At 46.2% G+C, this 21,945-nt stretch overlaps 1 protein-coding gene across 1 annotated transcript in view; it reads right to left on the bottom strand.

Moving 5' to 3' along the window:
- The window catches only part of NID1 (nidogen 1), an 81,236-nt gene extending 60,747 nt beyond the window's left edge, over positions 1 to 20,489 (bottom strand). The window contains exon 1 of the mRNA XM_059397274.1: positions 20,105 to 20,489. Coding sequence (XP_059253257.1) covers positions 20,105 to 20,317 — 213 coding nt within the window. The 5' untranslated portion in view covers positions 20,318 to 20,489. The remainder of the gene's footprint in view (positions 1 to 20,104) is intronic.
- Between the last annotated feature and the right edge of the window lie 1,456 nt (positions 20,490 to 21,945).

Here is a 21,945-nt window from a genome sequence, read left to right as displayed (position 1 = left end):
CCTCCATAAGATTACTTGCCAAGGACAAATACAAGTCTGAAGTCTCTTCCACGAATATTACTAAAAAGCATTAGCCACCTGCCATCTGACCAGATAAACTTTCCATCTGCCAGAAACAAAACGTGGATCCAATTGTCCTTCCATAAACTAGTGACTTTTTGCAGTATCATACCAGTCCCACAGCTAAAGTTTTAAAATAAAAGCTAGGAGATCTCTGTGTGCATTTGTCGGCATGTTTATGTATGTATATTTCAAGTGTGTGATTTGTCTTCTACCTCCAGATGGTAATGCCAAAATGAATTTGTAAAGAGCTCTATTTAATTGGTTAAAGACAAATATGCATTATATCAATCAAGTGTACTCTCAGAAATACAGAAACTAACCCAAATGTTTTTAAAGCTTATAAAGATTAAACCAGAAATCAATGAAACAGAAACCAAAAGAATAGTAGAAAAGATCAACAACACTAGGAGTTGGTTCTTTGAAAGAATTAACAATATCAAGAAACTCCTAGCGAGACTTATCAAAAAGAAAAGAGAATGAACCCAAATAAATAAAATCATGAATGAAAGATGAGAGATCACAACCAATACCGAAGAAATACCAACAGTTATTAGAACATATTATGAGCAACTATATGCCAACAAATTAGGCAATCTGGAAGAAATGGATGCATTCCTAGAGATGTATCGACTATCAAAACTGAAACAGGAGGAAACAGAAACCTGAACAGACCCATCACCAGCAAGGAAACTGAAGCAGTAATCCAAAATCTTCTAACAAACAAGGGTCCAGGGCTGGCTGGTTTCCCAGGGGAATTCTACCAAACATTTAAGGAAGAATTAATACCTATTCTTCAGAAACTGTTTCAAAAAATAGAAATGGAAAGGAAACTTCCAAAGTCATTCTGTGAGGTTGGCATTACCTTGCTCCCCAAACCAGACAAAAACCCCACCAAAAAGGAGAATTACAGACCAATATCCCTGATGAACATGGGTGCCAAAATTCTCATCAAGATACTAGCCAAAGGATACAAGAGTACATTGAAAGGATTGTTCACCACAACCAAGTGGGATTTTTTTCCTGAGCTGCAAGGGTGGCTCCACATCCCCAAATCAAAGTGATAGAGTACATTAATAAAAGAAAGGACAAGAACCATAAGATCCTTTCAATAGATGCAGAAGAAGCATTTGACAAAGTACAGCATCCTTTCTTGATTAAAACTCTTCACAGTGTAGGGATAGAGGGAACATACTTCAATATCATAAAAGCTATCTATGAAAAACCCACCACAAATATCATTCTCAATGGGGGGAAAACTGTGAGCTTTCCCCACTAAGCTCAGGAACATGACACGGGTGTCCACTATCACCACTGTTGTTCAACATAGTATTAGAAATCTTAGCCTCAGCAACCAGACAACAAAAAGAAATAAAAGGCATCTAAATCAGCAAAGGAAAAGTCAAGCTGTCACTCTTTGCAGATGACATGATACTTGGAGAACCCCAAAGACTCCACCTCAAAATTGTTAGAACTCACACAGGAATTCAGCATCACAGAAGGATAAAAAGCAGTTGCATTTCTATACACTAACAATGAGACAGAAAAAAGAGAAATTAAGGAGTTGATCCCATTTACAATTGCACCCAAAGCTATAAAGGTACCTAGGAATAAACCTAACCAACAAGGCAAAGTATCTGTACTGAGAAAATGATAGAATGCTCATGAAAGAAATCAAAGAAGACATAAAGAAATGGAAAAACATTCCATGCTTACAGACTGGAAGAACAAATATCATTAAAACATCTATTCTCCCTAGAGCGATCTATACATTTAATGCAATCCCTATCAAAATACCACCAACTTTTTTCACAAAGCTGGAACAAACAATCTCAAAATTTGTATGGTACCAGAAAAGACCCCAAATAGCCAAGGAAATTTTGAAAAAGAAAACCAGAACTGGTGGGCTTCAAGCTCTGCTAGACAGTATGGTACTGGCACAAAAACAGACACACAGATCAATGGAACAGAATAGAGAGCCCAGAAATGGACTCCCAACTCTATGGTCAACTAATTTTTGATAGAGCAGGAAACAATATCCAATGGAAAAAAGACTGTCTCTTCAACAAATGGGTGTTGGGAACACTGGGCAGCCACATGCAAAAGAATGAAACTGGACCATTTTCTTACACCATACAAAAAAATAGAGTCAAAATGGATGCAAAACTTAAGTGTAAGAAAGGAATCCATCAAAATCCTAGAGGGGAACACAGGCAGCAACTTTATGATCTCGTCTACAAGAACTTCTTGCTAGACAGGTCTCCAAAGGCAAGGGAAACAAAGGCAAAAATGAACTCTTGGGACTTCATCAAGATAAAAAAAACTTCTGCACAGCAAAGGAAACAGTCAACAAAACCAAAAGACAACCAACAAATGGGAGAAGATATTTGCCAATGACATACCAGATAAAGGGCCAGTATCCCAAATCTATAAAAAATTTATCAGACTCAACACCCAAAGAACAAATAATCCAATCGAGAAATGGGCAGAAGATATGAACAGACATTTCTCCAAAGAAAACATTCAAATGGCCAGACACATGAAAAGGTGCTCCACATCACTCGGCATCAGGGAAATACAAATCAAAACCACAGTGAGACACCACCTCACACCTGTCAGAATGGCTAAAATCAACAAGTCAGGAAACAATAAATGGGGGCAGGGATGCAGAGAAAGGGGATCCCTCTTACACTGTTGGTGGAAATGCCGATGTGGGACTTGATCCCAGGACCCTGAGATCATGACCTGAGCCGAAGGCAGCGGCTTAACCCATTGAGCCACCCAGGTGCCCCAAAATAATAAGAGTTTTTAAAGCATGCTACAATATCAACGTATTCTGCTCTTGACAAGAGATTGCGAATGGTTTTTCTTTACCTTTTAAGTAATCTACCTGGAAAGCAAAGATTTTTGTCTTGCTAAAATAACTCACTGTGCTTAATGGTATCTTTCTTCTGACTTTGATTACTTAAGAAAATACAGTCTTCTCAATTATAAGAGAGTAAAATTTTATTCACAACTATGTAACCTTCTATATTTTCCCTTAACATTGTCTATTGTCACTTTGACTAAATAATGAAGTATTAAATCATAATGATCTGTGATCCTAATTAATCAGATATTCAAGCCTTTTGACATCTTCTAAAAACAAAATTCTTTAAAAAATTTTATTTATTTATTTGACAGAGATCACAAGTAGTCAGAGAGGCAAGCAGAGAGAGAGAGAGAGGAAGCAGGCTCCCTGCCGAGCAGAGAGCCCGATGTGGGGCCTGATCCCAGGACCCTGAGACCATGACCTGAGCTGAAGGCAGAGGCTTAACCCACTGAGCCACCCAGGTGCCCCTAAAAACCAAATTCTTTTGGTTTGGAGGTTTTTTTGACACAAAGTAATTTTAAGATTTCCCAGAGGGTCCCTTTCAAATCTCAAAAGACTTGTCTCTCCTCTTGTAAAAGAGAGATGTTAAATTGCTTAGGTTTACTTGGTATGTTAAAGTACATGGGGTTCATTGTCAAATAAGTAACAGCCCAACCAGGTGGTTAAGGGCAGTCACTTGCTGGTAGCCCCAGGAAACTCAGGATGTCCTGGGGACCTCATGAAGAGAGAAATTCACCCAAATCCATGGGTATTTTCAGGCTAAGTCTGACAGTGAGTCCCTAGCCTGGCTTCTTAGTCTGGAAAGGCTTTTAAAAGTTCCTAAAATTCCTTATGAAAAGTTCCACCAGAGGTGCAGAGGTGGCTCAGTCAGTTAAGTAAGTGTCTGACTCTTGGTTTAGGCTCAGGTCATGATTTCAGGGTCAGGTCATCATTTCGAGGTCAGGTCATGATTTCAGGGTCGTGAGATCAAGCCCTGCCTTGAGCTCTGTGCTCAGTGTAGACTTTGCTTGAGATTCCCTCTCCCTCTGCCTCTCTGCCTCCGACAACTCCTGGGAGCGAGCTTTCTCTCTCAAATAAATAAATCTTAAAACAACAGCAACAACAAAAAGTTCCAGCAAAGCAGATTTAAAAGGAGCCGATATAGTCAATCACTCTTCTTGTTGTGCTTTACACAAATAATCCAGTCAAATTTAATTTTTCAACTTATTTTGCAAACAGTTTAGTTTGCATGATTACCTTTGACAGAAATACGGTGACTGGTTCAGAGAAACTAGTAACACAACCTTGTGGATGCCACATTTCTACTCTTGTTCATTGTGTCTAAGGATTTGTTATATCCCTGTATATTGGACTGAATCCTCCATTCTTTGTGTTTCTTCAAATGTCTGGCTACACTTCCAGACTAATGTTTCCAATCTTCTCTCCCCCTTCTGATTTGGAATCACTACAAACAAAGACTGCCTTTGAATATCCCTCTAAGGGACCATACCAGGTCTTCCATACTGCCAAGAAAGCAGTTAAACTTCATGGACTTGAACCACGGTTCTCCCAGTTCAAAAGGGTTCCTCCAGACCCTTGGAACTGCAACCCAGCTGGAGATATAAAATTAATATCAACAAGGGACACAGATGGCATCTTGAGGTGGACAGACCTCCCAAGGTCATGGATCAAGATCTTCACCTCCTGGGGGCCTTTCTGTCTTAGTCAGTGAAGTGTCTGACTCTTAATTTCAGCTCAGGTCTGAATCTCAGGGTCATGAGGTCAAGCCCTGCACCGGGCTCCACGTTAGATGTGGAGTCTATTTATTAAAAAAAAAAAAAAGACTTTCATCTCCAAAATGAAGTCTTTATTCCTTTTTCCTTTTCATCACTTGTGTTTTCTCTCTGAATGCATGGGAAGGCGATGCTTCCGGGGTGTGGTCCATCTCTGAATGTATTGTTAAAGTAGCGCCGACCCAACAAAACCCTTAGACTCCCTCCCCCAAATTTTTCTTGGTAAGAGGACAGCCCTTGATTATCTTTTAGCCGAGCAAGAAGGTGTCTGTGCCATGGCCAACACCACTTGCAACACTTGGCTTAAGAAAGCGCTCCTTCAAGGGGGTCTCTCTTTGACTTACTTGATGTTGATTGGTTTGCTTCTTAGATGCCATCGCTCCTAAGTGCCCTCGAGACACTGGGAATTATCCTGCTTGTAATAATCATGGTGGTCTCCCTGAAACACTGTGGTATTCTCTCTAAAGCTTTAAATGTATATTGGAGCCACTAACCACCAAGCAAATGATCTTCTTAAGACTGATTCATCAGAGGGTCACTCGGGTGGCTCATTCGTTAGGCATGTGTCTTCGGCTCAAGTCATGATCCCAAGGGTCCTGGGTCCTGGCCCTGCATCTGCATCCGGCTCCCTACTCAGCAGGAAGCCTGCTTCTCCCTCTCCCACTCCCCCTCCTGTGTTCCCTCTTTCTCTGTCAAATAAATAAATAAGATCTTTAAAAAAAAAAAAGACTAACTCATCAGAAAAGAAACAAAGGGAACAACTGACCTAAAGAATGTAAATCCAAGGTCATGACCTGCAAATACTCTGGAAAGATTCAGGAAAAAGACATAATAACCTGTGAATACCATATAGAGGATGAAAAAAAAAAAAAAAAACAAGAACTCCAGAGCTGAGAAAAGAGCTAATGCCTTCAGTTTTGATCACATCTCTTAGGCTGAGAGCCTGATCAAAAGGGGAGAATTGCTGAAAACAAAACAAATCCCCACAAGATAACACGACCAAATGGAGTCGCTTATGCCAGGCTCCACATCACCAAAACCAAGACTTAGCTTTTTTTTTTAGCTTCAGAGACAGACGTTAGTGATTCATCAGTCTCGTATCATACCCGGTGCTCAGTATGTCATGTGCCCTCCTTAATGTGCATCACCAGTTACCCCATCCCCCCACCCATCACCCCTCCGGCAACCTTCCATTTGTTTCCTATAGTTAAGAGTCTCTTATCAGGGCACCTGGGCAGCTCAGTGGGTTAAAGCCTCTGCCTTCGGCTCAGGTCAGAATTCCAGGGTCCTCGGATCGAGCCCCGCATCGGCCTATCTGCTTGGTGGGGAGCCTGCTTCCCTGCCTCTCTGCTGCTTGTGATCTCTGTCACTAGCAGATAAATAAATAAATTTTTTTTTAAAAAAGAGTCTCTTATGAACCAAGATTTAACTAAATTACAGTTTTGGCTTTCCCAAAAATGGAATCTGAAACCAATCAGGACTCGCCTGACCAGCACTAGCCAGAAGATCTGCCGGACGGACCCTTCCCATCCTCTTAAGGAAAGGGACCTTGCAACGACCAATCCCCTTTTGTCCACAGTGTAACTTCCTTGTTCCTCTCCCTTCTGGCTATGAAAGTCTCCTGTGTCATACCGCTTCTCAGAGCTCATTTCTATCTGCTACTTTGGATACTGCCCAATTAGAACTGATTTTTGTTGGAGTAAACTCTTCAAGTTTTCAATAAGCCTCAGTTCATATTTTAACAACAGTTCACGATTAGCATGTTGGAGCCTGGACTCAGGCGCCCTGACTCCCAAAGGTCCCGCACACTCTCTGCATAGATTACACCACGGAACTGTTACGGATTGAATGTATTCCTGAGAAAGACTTTCTGAAATATTGAGAGGAGAATAATAATAATAATAATAATGTTGTATTATTGTCCACACCACTTCTTTATTGAAAACAGCTACTTCCAGTCCACTGACCAATGTAAATATTGCCCTGAGATCCTACTTAGAGTTTACACTGGGGAAAAAGATGCTCCTTTGGCAAAACTAAACTTCAGTTCAGTGTGCTCGCAGCACAGCTTAATGCACCCTTTACAGAGCACATCGAGGAGCCCCTGACTGGCTCAGTCGGTGGGGCTGGCGACTCTCGATCTTAGGGTTGTGTGTTCGAGCCCCACGTTGGGTGTAGAGCTTACTTTCAATAAATAAAAGAAAGAAGGCACATACGTATTCTCTCACTGCAAGGAACACACTAGACAAGAGCCCGTGCATCCAGCTGCACAGGGCAGAACACGTCACTCCTATCACAAAACACCCGGGGGGAAATGCCCAGCCCCACACGGCTGACAGCTGGAGCCACTTACTATGATTGTTTGAACTCAGCTGCCACGGTGAGGAGGGAGGACAGAGCAACTAACTCGTGACGGGGAGTGTTTCGTGATCATCCTTAAAGACAGCAGAAGTAACGGGGGAAAGTCATTCAGTAAACTGCACGTTAGACTCTACATTTCACGCAGGCACTGCGGATGTTGAAACGACCCTCTTTTTAGGCTTCAGTGAGTCTAGTAGCAGTGCCCAGGGCAGAAAGCAGCCAGCATGAGTGGGGGATTCTTCAAAACAGATGTGGTTCAGAATACTTGAGGCAGGCACAAATAAGAAACAAATGGGGTCGTTTTTTACAAAAGCAAAGGGCTCTACTGAGAAGACCATGAAATCCCCTGCTGTTGCAAAAGCAAACTGCACGGGTGGGAGGAAGCAGGAATTTAAGGTAAATTTAGTTGGTGTAAAGAATGGAAAGGCAACATTTACTGAGCGGCTGCTGAGTCTGAGGTCCTTTACTAAAGCGGTCCGCCTTTTTCAAAATTTAATACAAGCACCCTTCTTTTCACATATATAAGAAAGACAAGAAAATGAGACTCAATTTAGCTTAATATCATATAGCCAGCAAGCCATGCAACCAAGATTTGAACCCACTCCTGCTCTTTCTGTTATATTTGGCTGCTAGTGCAGAAGATTCTTGAGCCAAAGTCATGAAAATTGCAGTTTCGTTGGAAAGCCTGGGTAGCTAGAAACCGTGAAAAAACTAAAAGGGCCTAAGGAAAGAAAAGCTTGAGAAAGAAGCCCAGGAAACAGCCAGGTTCATAATACCATCAAGAAAGAGGTTGACTGGGGCGCCTGGGTGACTCAGTGGGTTAAGCCTCTGTGTTGGATCAGGTCATGATCTCAGGGTCCTGGGATTGAGCCTGCTTCTCCCTCTCTCTGCCTGCCTCTCTGCCTACTTGTGATCACTCTCTCTGTCAAATAAATAAATAAGATCTTTTTAAAAGAAAGAAAGGAAGAAGTTGACTGATTTTAAGCCTAGGGCAACTAAGGGACCTGGGGCCTGACCCACTTTCACGGTACTTTCCAGTTTATGAAGCACCTTTATTCCAGTTATTGGAGTCAATCTAGTAAAGTAGGCATTAGTATCATCTTCATTCTCCATTTCAGAAAAACTGAGTTTCAGTTTACAGGTCTTGCCTAAGATCATACACTAGAAATGCCAGAACAAAACTCTTGAGTCCAAATTGCAAATTTTTTCCATTAACCCCACAGAGCCAGAGAAATGGCTCTGGCTTGAATTAGAAATAAAAACAAAAGTCTTACCATTTAAAAACAAGGGACAACTTAGGGGTAATAGTTAAGAGATGTGTCAGTGTTTTTAACTTAATCCAGTTAACATCTAATGAGAGACTTTGGATCGATCACCCATCTCTTCTGTACGAAATTACCTGAGGTACCTTCCAACATTTAAAAATGGTGGAATCTTTAAATGTCCACTTCTAGTGTGTCTATCAAAAAGGGGGGAGAAATGTCCCTCAGGATTCCAGAACAGAAGCCGGTCAGGGAAAAGGGGGAAGGGCTTGTCTAAACTCTCAGTCGCTGGGGAGAAGCAGGCTCCTCTTTGACATTTTGGAGGTAGATATCCGAAGTTGACCAAGTGGAGCCCCAGAAACTCCCTAATGTGGATTACAGCACTACTTAAATTGAACACCAATCCCTTCATTTGAACATTAGAAATTACAGAGAAAGAATTAAGTCTCCACCTGCCTATTCCAGAATGAGAATGAGTCAGTATCACCCAAAAGCCCCAGCCAGGAGGGCAAGCTTCCCTTTACAGAAGTACAGCAACTAATAAATGTAGAAAGCATGAGAGAAACAAAAAAGCCAACAACAAAACAAACTAAAACACCACTTGACAGCACTTAATTTAATAACTGATTCAAGCAGAAATCATCAATGGATACTAAGATTAATTAAAAGGTTGGTGGGAAAGGGGCAGCTGCGTAAGGCTTAAGTTTCATCCCACAGCTTGCTCAGTGTTCGCAAGGGGGAAAACATGACAGACAAGATCCGGCCGTCATCTCATTAGCAGGAGCAGCTAGTACAGTAATAATCAGACATCACTTGTTTCCTGATGTTATAACATACGTGACTTCACTCGTAAAATATCCTAAGTAAAGTTTAACCTACTCTGTAATAAAAATACTAATATGCCAAATAAAAAATGATCAAAGGACTTGAGTAAATGTTCTCTAAAGATATATAAATGGCCAATAAGCACATGAAAAGATGCTCAACCTCACCAGCCATCAGAGAAATGCAAATCAAAACCATAGTGAGATACCACTTCACACCCATTAAGTTGACTAGGATCAAAAAGTGTAGTAAGTTCAACAGAAGATGCAGATACATTGGAACCCTCATACATTGTTGGTGGGAACATAAACTGGTGCAGCCACTTTGGAAAACAGTTTGATAGCCCCCAAAATGTTAAACAGAGTTACCATGTTGATGAAGTTCTAGAACATCGGTGAGGTTCGGTGGGGTGGAGTCTGGAGCCAATGACCAAAAAAGAATTCTTGAGACATCTTTGGTGCAAAATGGTTGTTTATTAAAGCACGGGGACAGGACCCGTGGACAGAAAGAACTGCTGCCCAGGGTTGTGAAGGGTGGCATTTATGTACCCTGGAGTTGGGAGAGGTAAGGAAAAGGGAGGTTTCAACAGAACTTTCATACAGCTGAACCTTGCCATTGCCAAGGTCGTTTTGCCCTTTTTAGCAAGCTATTAACATTAAGGTAGTTGGGAGACTCCTAAAGAATGTCACATGTGTCCCACCCAGGAGTGGGGGTGGAGAAAGGCTGCAGGTGTCAACTTTTGCTTTGTCCTCACAGCCAGCCTTCTGTTCCCGCATCAACATGACCTAGTTTGGGGAGGTGAAATTTACCTCTACCCTCAAAATTTCTTCTGACTGGTCTAAGAATAAAATTGACACAAGACACATTAACAGGATAAAATTAATTTCGAATGAATAGGAGCACCATATGTGGGGGTCACGTTCACATGTTCCCAGACAGGAAGGTAAAACGAGGCATATACACCATTCTGCACTAAGGAATGAGATAGGAGAGTAAGGACATTCACAGGACTCTGAGAGCAGATGTTTGATCATTGGACGTTTGTCTTCCATGTAGATGGGTCACTCAGAAAAAAACTTATCTCTGATAAAAACTCTCATTCTGGGAAAGACTGCCAACTTACTTTCTTCTAGGTCGTTAAAGCGGGGATGAACGCTTTTCTCAAGCCCATTTGATCTTGATAGCTTTCTGCTCAAAATAACCCACATGCTAACGCGCACACTTTTAGGGAGACTTGTTTTGAACCCCACAACTTGCAATTCCGCTCCTTAGTACACACCCAGGAGAACTGTAAGCAGATGTCCACACGAAAACTTGCGCACAGATATTCATGGCGGTATTATTCATGAATCGCCAAAAAAGAGAAACAACCTGGATATCCATTAACTCATGAATGGACAAAACAGCAATATTATTCAGCCATAAGGAATAAAGTACTGATCCACACTACAACATGGAAGAACAACCTTGAAAATGCTATGCTAAGTGAAAGAAGCCAGTAACGAATGATAACATATTGTATGACTCCATTTATGTGAAATGTCCAGAACAGGCAAATCCATATAGACGGACAGTAGATTAGGGGGATATGGGGTATGATCGCTAAAGGATATGAGGTTTGTTTTGAGGGCAATCAAGATATTCCATAGCTAGACAGTGGTGGTGATTGTACAACTTTCTGAATATATGAAAAATCACTGAATTGTATACTTTAAAGGGGTGAATTTTATGGTATGTGAATCATATGTCACTAAAGCTGGTATTTAAAACGTCAAGGAGATATATAAAATCAGCAGGTGGCTATACATGTACCTATGTTTGTACATTTGAGAATCTCTTTGCAGGGAGATGAATAAACAATCATCAACAGTGATTGTCTCTAGGGAGGGAAGTATGGGGCTCAAGGCCAGGGTGGGACAGAAATTTCCCTTTTCCCTGTTTTTACAAGTTATTTTTTTTTTAACCATTTGCATCTAGTTCCTAAATTAATTTAAAATTGTGGGGCGCCTGGGTGGCTCAGTGGGTTAAAGCCTCTGCCTTCAGCTCAGGTCATGATCTCACGGTCCTGGGATGGAGCCCTGCATCAGGCTCTCTGCTCAGCGAGGAGCCTGCTTCTTCCTCTCTCTCTCTCTTTCTTCCTATTTGTGATCTCTGTCAAGTAAATAAATAAAATCTTTAAAAAAATAAAATAAAATAAGATTGTAAGTGTTTCTAAAGGAAAAAAAGAGTTTAACCTGAATATTTTCAAGATGGCCAGTTTTCAGGAAATACGGAGATGGAATTAACAAGCCAAACCCCGTTCCAGAGAAACAGTGGAATGCAGAAGGTGGGGCATCCTACAGGACAACAGGCAGTGATTCTTAAATAAACCAATGAATCAAATGGGGGAGGTCAATATTAAAACAGACTAAAGAGGGACTCCTAGGTGGCACAGTCAGTTGAGCCTCCTACTTCTGGTTTCCACTCAGGTCATGATCTCAGAGCCTCTGTCGGGCTCCATGCTCAGTTCAGAATCTGCCTCGGATTCTTCCTCCCTCCCCCGCTGCCCTCCCCCTCCCCCTTGTGTGCATGAGCGCCCATGCTCTCTGTCTCTTTTGAATAAATAAAATCTTAAAACAAAACAAAACAAAAACAAAAACCAGACTAAACAGACATAGTCACATGGAATGCTTGTCTTTCTGTAGACCAGTTTGAGTAAGTCTACCTGTAAAGGACAGCTTTGGGACTACTGGAGAGCTCTGACATGGAATGGACATAAACTAAAAAGGGGGGGGGGGGGCAGGGTGGCTCAGTGGGTTAAGCCGCTGCCTTCGGCTCAGGTCATGATCTCAGGGTCCTGGGATCGAGTCCTGCATTGGGCTCTCTGCTCAGCAGGGAGCCTGCTTCCCTCTCTCTCTCTCTGCCTGCCTCTCCGTCTACTTGTGATTTCTCTGTCAAATAAATAAAATCTTTAAAAAAAAAAAAACTGATAATAGAGAATTATTATTGATTTTGTTATGTGTGATAGTGGTAGGCTGGTTGTATAGAGAAATGCTTATTATTTTAGGACCGCCTACTAAAACATTCAGCGATGTAAATCAAGAAGACTGTAATTTACCTTGGTACACCAGCAAAGGGAAATTAATGAAACAAATATGGAAACTGCAAGCAACCTCTATTAGGTTAATGTGCCTGTGGGTGCCCATGGAATTATTTTCTCCCCTTTATGTGTGTGTTCGAAACATTTATAATTAAAAACTAAATGGAAGAAAAAAATTTACTTGAGGACAAAAGCAGTTATGAAACCTCCTCCCGAAGAGCTAAGAACCAGCTTCCCTCACACGCAATGTGGAGGTGAACGGGGGTCATGTCGTGGGGAGGAGCTGGATGCACGGGTGGGTCCTCTCGTGCACTCGTGAGCCGTGGATGCATGCGTGACCTTCAGAGACCATTGCACAATGCCCCGCAGCACTGCGGCCCCACAGTCTGTACAGAACCGGGGCTCTTAAGATACCGTCAAGTAAACAGATGAATAGAAAGGAAAAGAACAAAGTGTTATCCAATGTGGCACAGTATAAAGACCACAGAACTGGCAGGCAGAGGATCAGAGTTCGAGCTCCAGCCCATACTCGGTAAATGAATTCCGACAAGTGCCTTAGCTGTGCAGGTCACTTTGCTGCTCCACAATAGGACGCTCATCCCATGACCCACCTGAGCTACTTCGCAGGGCTGCTGGGTGTCTCAGATGGGATAACACGCGAGCAAGACCCCTCGCTCCCACCTTCCAGAGAGGTCTGGAACCTACCACTGCCACCACCTCTCATCTGGAGGTCTCTCTTCCTCCTCCACCCTGTCCCCGCAAATCCTCCGCCTGGGAGACGGCATAAATTTCTAAAACTTTCTATAACCAGACGACTCACACTGGAAAATTGCGACACACAAAGGAGACCAGCAGCCGCACACCGGGACACTCACCCATTAGCTCCTGCGATCAGCAACAGCCTCCCATTCCCGATTCACCCATCCCTCCCACATGTGTGCATGTTTACTTTTTCTTTTTTGAAGTATTCTAGATTTTATTTAAAAACTAAATTTTATTTTATTTATTTAATAAAATCTCGGACATCAAATCACTTCACTTGTCAATCTTTTCCTAGGCATCTCTTCTAGAAAAGCAGTGGGTCTCAAAGATGTCCTTCATGGTTACTTAGTTTCAATCGGGATCCAACAAGGGCCACTTGGTTAACATGTCTCTCATATCTCTTTGAATCTATAAGGGTCCTCCCTCCTTTTTCTCCCATGCCATTTTTTTTTGTTGAAGAAAGTGGGATGGGGACCTGGGTGGCTCAGCGGGTTAAAGCCTCTGTCTTCGGCTTGGGTCATGATCCCAGGTTCTTGGGATCAAGCCCCGCATTGGGCTCTCTGCTCAGCGGGGAGCATGCTTCCTCCTCTCTCTGCCTGCCTCTCTGCCTACTTGTGATCTCTGTCAAATAAATATATAAAATCTTTAAAAAAAAAAAAAAGTGGGAATCTTCTCAAAATAAATCATGTCTCTCCTCTACTTAGAAAGTGCTAATGGCAGTCCCCTGCTTAACAGAATAAGATGAAAAATGCCTAGTATTCGTTCACTCATTCATTCAGTAAATCATAACAGAGCGCCCACTGTGTGCCACAGGCTGCTAGCAAACCAGGGAACGGGGGCGAATATGGCAAGCAAACCCTGCCTTCCTAGGGCTCAGGCTTTAGAGGAAAAGAGAGCCAACAAACAGGTAAGTGAATAAATGATCAGCCTGGTTTTTAGAAAGGGACGCATGCCATGATGAAGATAAGGCCGATCGGAAAAACAATCACAAAGGGGATCCGGGTGTCCCGTCTGCAGGACAGGAAGGTGCAGCCACAGGACATCAGGGCCGTGTGTCCCAGGCAGAGCCGAGTACCAAGACCCAGATGGGACAAGCTGGCTGTGTGGTGGGGGGCAGAGAAGGCAAGTGGGTGCGGCTGGAGCCTGGCTGGCATGGAGAACAGAGAGGGGGTGGGGGCGGGAGACTAGCAGGTGGGGCCACGTGAGGCTTTGGGGGCACGGTGGGAAGTTTGGAAGCCCTGCCCTGCGCAGTTCCCCTGGAGGGGAGGGTTCTGACCGGGGTGACAAAGTCTCATTTAGCTCTGCCGGGTCCTTCTGCAGGCCTGCCCTCTCACATCTGGGTTTCGTGTCATTCCTGTGATGTGACAAGCTCCTTCTCTCGACACTCATGATCTCATACACAGTTAGTTTTCCTCCATTTGAACCACAGTCCTGAGCCTGCCTTCTTCACAGGGCTCAGCTCTACTCATCCTGTAGTTCCAGCTGGGTTGGGAAAGTTCTTCCCTCCAGCTCTCTTCCCTCCAGCTAGCTCAGGTGGCACCACAATATAAGGACAGACTTCTCCCTTGTAGCACACATCACAGGGGCAATTGGCCAGTTATCGATTTAATGTCCGTCTTCCCCAGCAGGCTGAAAACTCCGTGAGAGCAGAAACAAGCTGATGTTTCAGTCTGCATCTCTGAAGCCTCGCACGGTGCCTGGAACAGCAGGCGGCCGATGAAGTGTTTGCTGCATGAACAGGTGGCCTATCCTAACATTGCACTGCATCTTACAAGAAATAATATCCAGTGTCTTGAAATAGTGCCTGTAACTATTCAACACTGGGTCACTCAAAGAATATTAAAAATCCAAACTCTGGGGCGCCTGGGTGCCTCACTCATTAGGCATCTGCCTTCCGCTCAAGTCATGATCCCAGCATCCTGAGATGGAGCCTGGCATTGGGCTCCCTGCTCAGCAGGAAGCCTGCTTCTCCCTCTCCCACTCCCCCGCTTCTTTTTTTTTTTTTTTTTTTTTTTAAGATTTTATTTATTTGACAGCAGAGATCACAAGCAGGCAGAGAGGAAGGCAGAGAGAGAGAGAGGAAGCAGGCTCCCCGCTGAACAGAGAGCCCGATGCCGATGCTGGGCTCGATCCCAGGGGGATCATGACCTGAGGAGAAAGCAGAGGCTTAACCCACTGAGCCATCCAGGCGCCCCCCGCCCCAGCTTCTGCTCCCTCTCTTGCTGTCAAAAAAATAAGTAAAATCTTTTTTAAAAATCCAGAATTAAATGGGGTTCAGAGCTAATCTTGTCAAGCCTCTCCATTTTATAAGTAACAAGACCAGAAACAACAAGAGGGTGAGAAATGAAGGGATTTGGCCTCAGTTATAAGTTGAACTATGGGGTGCCTGGCTGGCTCAGTTGGTAGAGCACATGACTCCTTATCTCGAGGTTGGGGGTTCAAGGTGCCACCAGCACCAGCGTTACCTCCATGGAACAGACTGGCTCCGTTTATGAGGTCGAAAGTAATTTAAAGAGCTGGTGCTTCCAGTCTGTGTTTATATAGGTAAGTTGCACTCCAGTTACACTAGAAACACAGTGTATGGCCTGAAAGCTGAAACACTATTTGTACAGGATGCTTTCTCTTGCCTTGCTGTACGTCCCCATACATTAAGAAATTCCAGGGAGCTGGGGAGCCCGGGGGTTCAGTGGGTTAAGCCTCTGCCTTCGCTCAGGTCATAATCCCAGGGTCCTGGGATGGAGTCCCTTGTCTGGCTCCTTGCTCAGTGGGAGGCTGCTTCCCCCTCTGCCTCTGCCCCTCCCCATGTTTGCACTCTCTTTCATGCACCCACGCTCGAGCTCTCAAATAAATAAATACATAAAATCTTTAAAAAAAAAATCCAGGGAGTTTTCACCTTGACAGATGTTATGGTTCTGCACATTTGTGTGTAAAAGTACAAGAGGCATGTTTTTGTAGAAGCCTCTGACAGAGCCAGCACGAGCCTGTTACATTCGAAATGTCCTTCTCAAAAGTTACATCAAAAATATAGCACCGGGGCGCCTGGGTGGCTCAGTGGGTTAAGCCTCTGCCCTCAGCTCAGGTCATGATCTCAGGGTCCTGGGATCGAGCCCCGCGTCGGGCTTTCTGCTCTGCAGGGAGCCTGCTTTCTCCTCTCTCTGCCTGCCTCTCTGCCTACTTGTGATCTCTGTCTGTCAAATAAATAAATAAAATCTTTAAAAAAAAATATATAGCACCAAAGTACTAACAAGAATAAAATAGAGAATGAAGGTTTTGACTTTAAACACACACACACACACGCATGTGCGCACACACACGCACACACACACTCTCAGCTATCAATGCAGAAGAAAGCCTGTAGTTTGAGAGCACATTACCACACGATAAGCAGTTTCAATACATTAATTCAGGGATATTCAAAAAACTTCACGGGAAAGGCAGTGATGTCTCTGTTTTCCAGATGAACAAACCACGGCTTTCAGAGGCTGGATAACTTCTCCAGGATCCACAAGTCAGTGGCAGAAGGGAGAGTCAAGACCACACATACCAGGCTGCAGATACCTCCCTTTTTCTACATCACCTACTGATAGTCCAGGTGAACAGTTAAAATGAAAATGAAGACAGACGAACATCTGTCAATAGTTAAGCTCCAAATCAGACAGCACCGGCGTTCGGAGAGTTTAAGGACTGAGAGATGAATGCAGTCGCTGGCATGAGTCAGGTAGGAAGGAGGAAGGACTTGCGTTGACTCTGAGAGAATGGGAAAGAATCTGAGAGGTAAGAGGTAAGTGAAGTGGAATAAAAGAATAAGCAAAGGGCAAAAGTAAGGCATAATTTCCTCTCTGCAAAGGGTTAAGACAAAGCTAGAAATGAAGCCACAATGGTAGACTGAGGCTCTGAACCCAAGCCAAAGAGCCCACGGTCTTCTGAAGTCAAGATTGTGGGGGGGGGGGGGGGGCGGGAAGCACTAAAGAAGCTGAAAAGAAGCTGGCAAGTGTCATTGCCAACACGACATGAAAGATACAGATGGGAAGGCCTGCCATGAACGTGAAGGCATCGTGGGGAACCGAGCACCATGTTATTCAAGCCAACAGGCAACTCGCATTCCCCACCTTTGGGGCCCATTTAACATGACGGTTCACTCTCTCCCTCTTGACACACTTTCCTCACTTGGCTTCCAGGACTCCTCCTCGTTGCATAGCCCTGTCAGCCTCCACTGCCCACTGCCGTCTCCTCTTCTCCCTGATCTGTTGGAGGCCCCCTGGGACCTTATCTATCTACATATTCTCCCATGGTGGGGTTCATTTAGTTCTCTTGTTTTAGATACCATCTGTATGCCAAGGACTTCCAAGTTTATAGTCAAAGTCTAGGATTCTCTTCTAAATTCCAGACTCCCACCCAACTGCCCACTCCTTCCCAGACCCCTGACATTTGTGGTATATCACCTACTAAAATACTATATAATTTACTTTATTATGTTTGCTGTTTATTTTCTTGGTCCCATTCCCTTGCTAGAACATAAACTTCTTGAGGATAGGATTTTTTGTTTTGGTCACTTGTATTTTAAGTGCCTAAAATAGTGCCTGGCTCTTGATAAGTATTTGCAGAATAAATGGATAAAGGGATGGCATAAGGCAGCCTAGAGGCAATGTAAGAACCCTCACAAGGCACTGCGAGCAAGGAAAAGCAAGTGGTAGTGACAGTAGCTGGGGGGAGGAGGGACGTGAGTACTTCTCGGTTTACCACGTGGAACCTCAAGGGACCGCACAGGCATTTGGGTGGAAACATCTGGCAGGATTTTGGAATTCTGGGACCAGTGTTCATTATTATTTCTTCATCTGAAAAGAATATTATTATTTCTTCATCTGAAAGGCGGGTTGTTTTGAGGAGTAAATAACCTAAAACTAGCAAGTCCCTGACACAAGGAGATACATTCACCCAATAATTGTTTTCCTTCTCGGGGACCGTTCATTCCCTCAGCCAGGTGCCCAGGATGGTACAGACCACCTAGCTCCTGAGCACATTCCCATCCATTCCCCTGTCCACTCCGGCCATCACACTGGGCCCCCCTGGACTCATGTAGCCCTCCCTTGTCAGTCCTCTTTGAGGACTGCCTCGACCAGCCCACTCTTCCTTCCAGGGCAGCCCTCATCCAAGGACTGACTGATCAACCAACCGATCACTGTGAGGCACCGTGAGTCCTCTCATACCTCAAAGCTTGGGAAAGCCATCTCACTTCAGAGCTCCCAGGGTTGGCTGAACCCTGTGCCTGGACTGCCAGCCACTCAGAGTCAGCCTCAGCTCAGTCCCTCTGCACCTCCCTCCCCTCCAGAGGTGTGGATTTGAGGGGCTCACCCCTCCCAGTGAAATAACCTGCCTGCTGATCTCCATTTCAGACTCAGTTTCCTGGCAACCCAATCCTTGGCAGACAGAACATCCAACAGTGCTCTGGGATTTTCTCATTGAAATGCAGATTAAACCTAGGGGACCTGGAAGGTAGGGTTTGACCGGAAATCCTTTTTTAGCAATAGATTTTTCTAGGTTTTTAGAATGCGATGTGGTTAGTCTGATGCCACAAATAAAGGGGGAGGAGGTCCCAAATTTAACAAAAGAATTCAGTGGGTCTGTTAAGAAGGAAAAAAAAATTGTATTTTCAATAACCCCTAACTGGTATTTAGCATTTCCTTCCATTATGAATGCAGGCAACAAAGTATAGCAGTAACTCTTAATGACCTCACCACAAAGAGAAGTCCTGCCCATGTCACGTTTTAGTCAGGGCAGGTGTCTTCAAATACTGTTTACTGTCCAGACAATGTTGAAAATAAAGTAATTATCTGACCCCCCCCCCCACTGGACACATTGTTACACCTATTTAATAACGTTAGAAATAACCACATATGGGGTGCCTGGGTGGCACAGTTGGTTAAGGGTCTGCCTTGGGCCCGGGGCATGATCTGGAAGTCCTGGGACGGAGTCCCGCATCCGGCTCCCCGCTCAGCTCGGAGGCTGGTTCTCCCTCTCCCTCTGCTCTCCTCCACCGCTCCTGATTGCGTGCTCTCTCTCTCTCTCTCTCTCTCGCTCACTCTCTCAAATAAAAACTAATTTTTTTTTTTTAGAGTAAGCACATATATTATTACTTCAGGCACTTTTTGTTTTAATATTTTTATCTGGATTTCAACATAATGACTTCCTGGGCAATCCTGCAGATTTTAGTTTATGTAATTAAAAATATAATGGCAGGACAGACTCCAGCCCCTGTCTGCCCCGGCCCCCCCGCCCAGTCTCTGGAATGCGCACCGCGTTCTATGAAATCCACATGGCGAGCGGCTGGGGAAGGCGGCGGCGCGGAAGACTTCACCGAGGTGACAGCGTCCCCGGGCCCGGCCAGTCCTGAGAGGGCTCCAAAGAGCTAAAGGCCACCCGGGTCCGCTCCCCGGCGGGGCCCCCCATGGTGACAACGCTCTGCTACAGGAGACTGGACCTCCGGGTCGCCCAGCTTTCCCAGACCGAAACTCTGGACTGAAACGAGCTCAGCAGGGAGCGGACTCGCTGCCAGGACAGGTCCGGGGTCCGCGCGCAGACGCCCGCTCCCGCGGTCTTTCCCTGCCCCCGCACCCACGCAAGTCCTAGGGCCCGCGCGCCGTCCGGGACCCCGCTCCGGCCTCTGCCCTGCGAAGGCTCCGCGCCCGCGCCGGGCTCCTCCCGGGCCGCGTCCGGTCCCCGCAGGCCCAGGACAGCGGCGAGACGAGGCCCGACTTCCCGGCGGCGGGGCCGCCCACAGCTGCCGAAGGGCAGACTCGGCCCGGGGTCCCGGGGTCCCGCGATGCCTGCGTTTCCCGGTCGGGCATGGAGCGCGCGAGGCCGCGCAGACGGGGACTCCCCACACCCGCGTGCTCCTCCGGCGGCAGCGGCCAGGCGGCGCGGAGACGTCGGCCGCCCGGGAGAGGCCGGGAGCCCGCGAGGGCCCGGAGACCCCGCGCCCCCGCCCACTACGCCCACGTCCGTCCGACCCCGCGGGCCTCCGCGTCCGCCCCCGCCACCCTTCCGACGGCGGCTCGGCCCAGTGCCTTCCTCCCCCGCCGCCCCCGCCGCCCGCCCTGGAGGTCGCACTCACGTAGACCGAGTCGATGCCGGATTTGTCGAAGAAGCGGAGCGGCCGCCTTAGCTCCAGGGCTGAGGAGACGCGGTCGTCCCCCGCCTCCAGCTCCTGGTCCCCGTGTCCCGGGCCGAACGGGAAGAGCTCCTGGCGGCTCAGGCAGCCCCCGGGCCCCGCCAGCAGCAGCTGTAGGAGCAGCGCCCGCGTCCACGCAGCCCCGCTCCGGCGCATCGCGGCCCCCGCGTTCCCGAACCGAAGTCCTGCAAACCTGGCGGCTCCGCGGGCCAGTCTGGGGAAGGCGGAGACGTAACCGGACGCCCCTCGGCAGCCCCTACGCGCCTCCCCTCTCCAGACGTCCCCACCCCAGGAACTAGGGGAGGGGAGCGAGGGGAGATGGGGAGCGCCCCGCCCCGTCCACAGGGCGCGCCGCCCAGGCTGCCCAATGGCCGCGAGGGGGAGGGCGAGGGGCGCCGCCGAATCCCCCTGCGGCTCCCGCGGCGTCGCCCTCGACCCTGCGGGGTCACGCGCGCTGGTGGCTGCGAGTCCCTAAACCAGCCCAGTTGCCACGGAAGAGCAGGGCGCGGGACTTTGTGCCACGGTCCTCGGGTCAGGGTTAAGGCAGAGGGCGGGCTGCGTGGAAATGCTCCGGTTTCAGGAACATTGTCGCCCCCGGTGCTCCTGGCGGCGTCCGGAGGTCGGACTCGCTGGGTCAGACTCTGTTGGGCTGAGGGAGTAGGTGCCGAGTGAGTAAGAAGGGGCTGGACCAGGAGCGTGTTCCTTTATCCATCCCGTTTCTCAACTTTATTGAGGCCAGATCTCTGCTTGGTGACATGGAAGTTCGGCCAAAACATGCGGTCCCACCCTCGGAGACCAAGTCACGAATGTGTAAGATGATGTGGTGTGAGGGGTGGTGGGGTCCCCAAGTAATAAAGGATTTTAGGGATGGAATAATGGGCCAAGGAGAGCTTCCTGGGGGGTGTGGGGATCAAACCAGGTCTTCTGGAAGGGATGGAATTTCATCAGGAGGCTAGGGAAGGGGCGTTCTGGAAGGTGGAGCTGTGGGTGAGTTGCTTTGAGTCAAGGCACCATCCCCCAGCTGAGAATTTGGAGAATGGCTGTTGGGCGGGAAGCCTTAATACCAAACCTAGCAATCTGAACTCGCTCTAACACTCAGAGAGCCACGATGGAGAATTCCCGACCAAGGAAGATAAAGCACGTCAGTGGTGTCCTAACTAACGGGTTGATCATTAATTTGGCTTTGGGAAGTCATCAGAGGTCTGTTGAAAGGGAAACAGGGGTGGGGGGCCCTGCGAAAGGAAAAAGTGGAAATTGAGGAGTATTGAACCTAAGAGCCATTACAATGAAAGAAAGACTGAGACCTGGTTATGATTTTGATATGGGGGTTAGGGAGAGAAGTTAGAATTGGGTGTAAGGTTTTAACCCTGCAGGACTGCAACACCGGGCTGTCTTTTGAAGTCAGGGTGGACAACCAGGAGCGGTGCAACTTGGATATTCGTTTGCTGCCAGACTTCTTAACCTGGAGAGGTCAACAGGACATTTTTGCTGCCCGTCACCATCTAAAATTAAGGACCTGGGACCCAATTTGAAAGAAGTCTCCCAATAAACAGCAAATGCAATATAATACTTAAGGAGCATGAGTCCCGAACCAGTAAAAAACATAAAAAGCAAATGAAATCCACCCTTGAAACATAAAGTCTTTGATCGACTCTGGATGTCTTTTTCTTTTAAGTCCATTAGCCAGCACGGAAAACATTTATTAAGTTTCTGCATGTGTCAATTTGTTTTGCAACCTTAATAACCCTAGGAGACAGAGACCATCCCCATTTCACTGAGGAGGG

Source organism: Mustela nigripes, chromosome 4 (genome assembly GCF_022355385.1).
Source record: "Mustela nigripes isolate SB6536 chromosome 4, MUSNIG.SB6536, whole genome shotgun sequence".
In the NCBI taxonomy this organism is placed as follows: Eukaryota; Metazoa; Chordata; class Mammalia; order Carnivora; family Mustelidae; genus Mustela; species Mustela nigripes.
The sequence above is the reverse complement of the archived record's forward strand: the minus strand, read 5'-3'. Positions and strand labels throughout refer to the sequence as shown.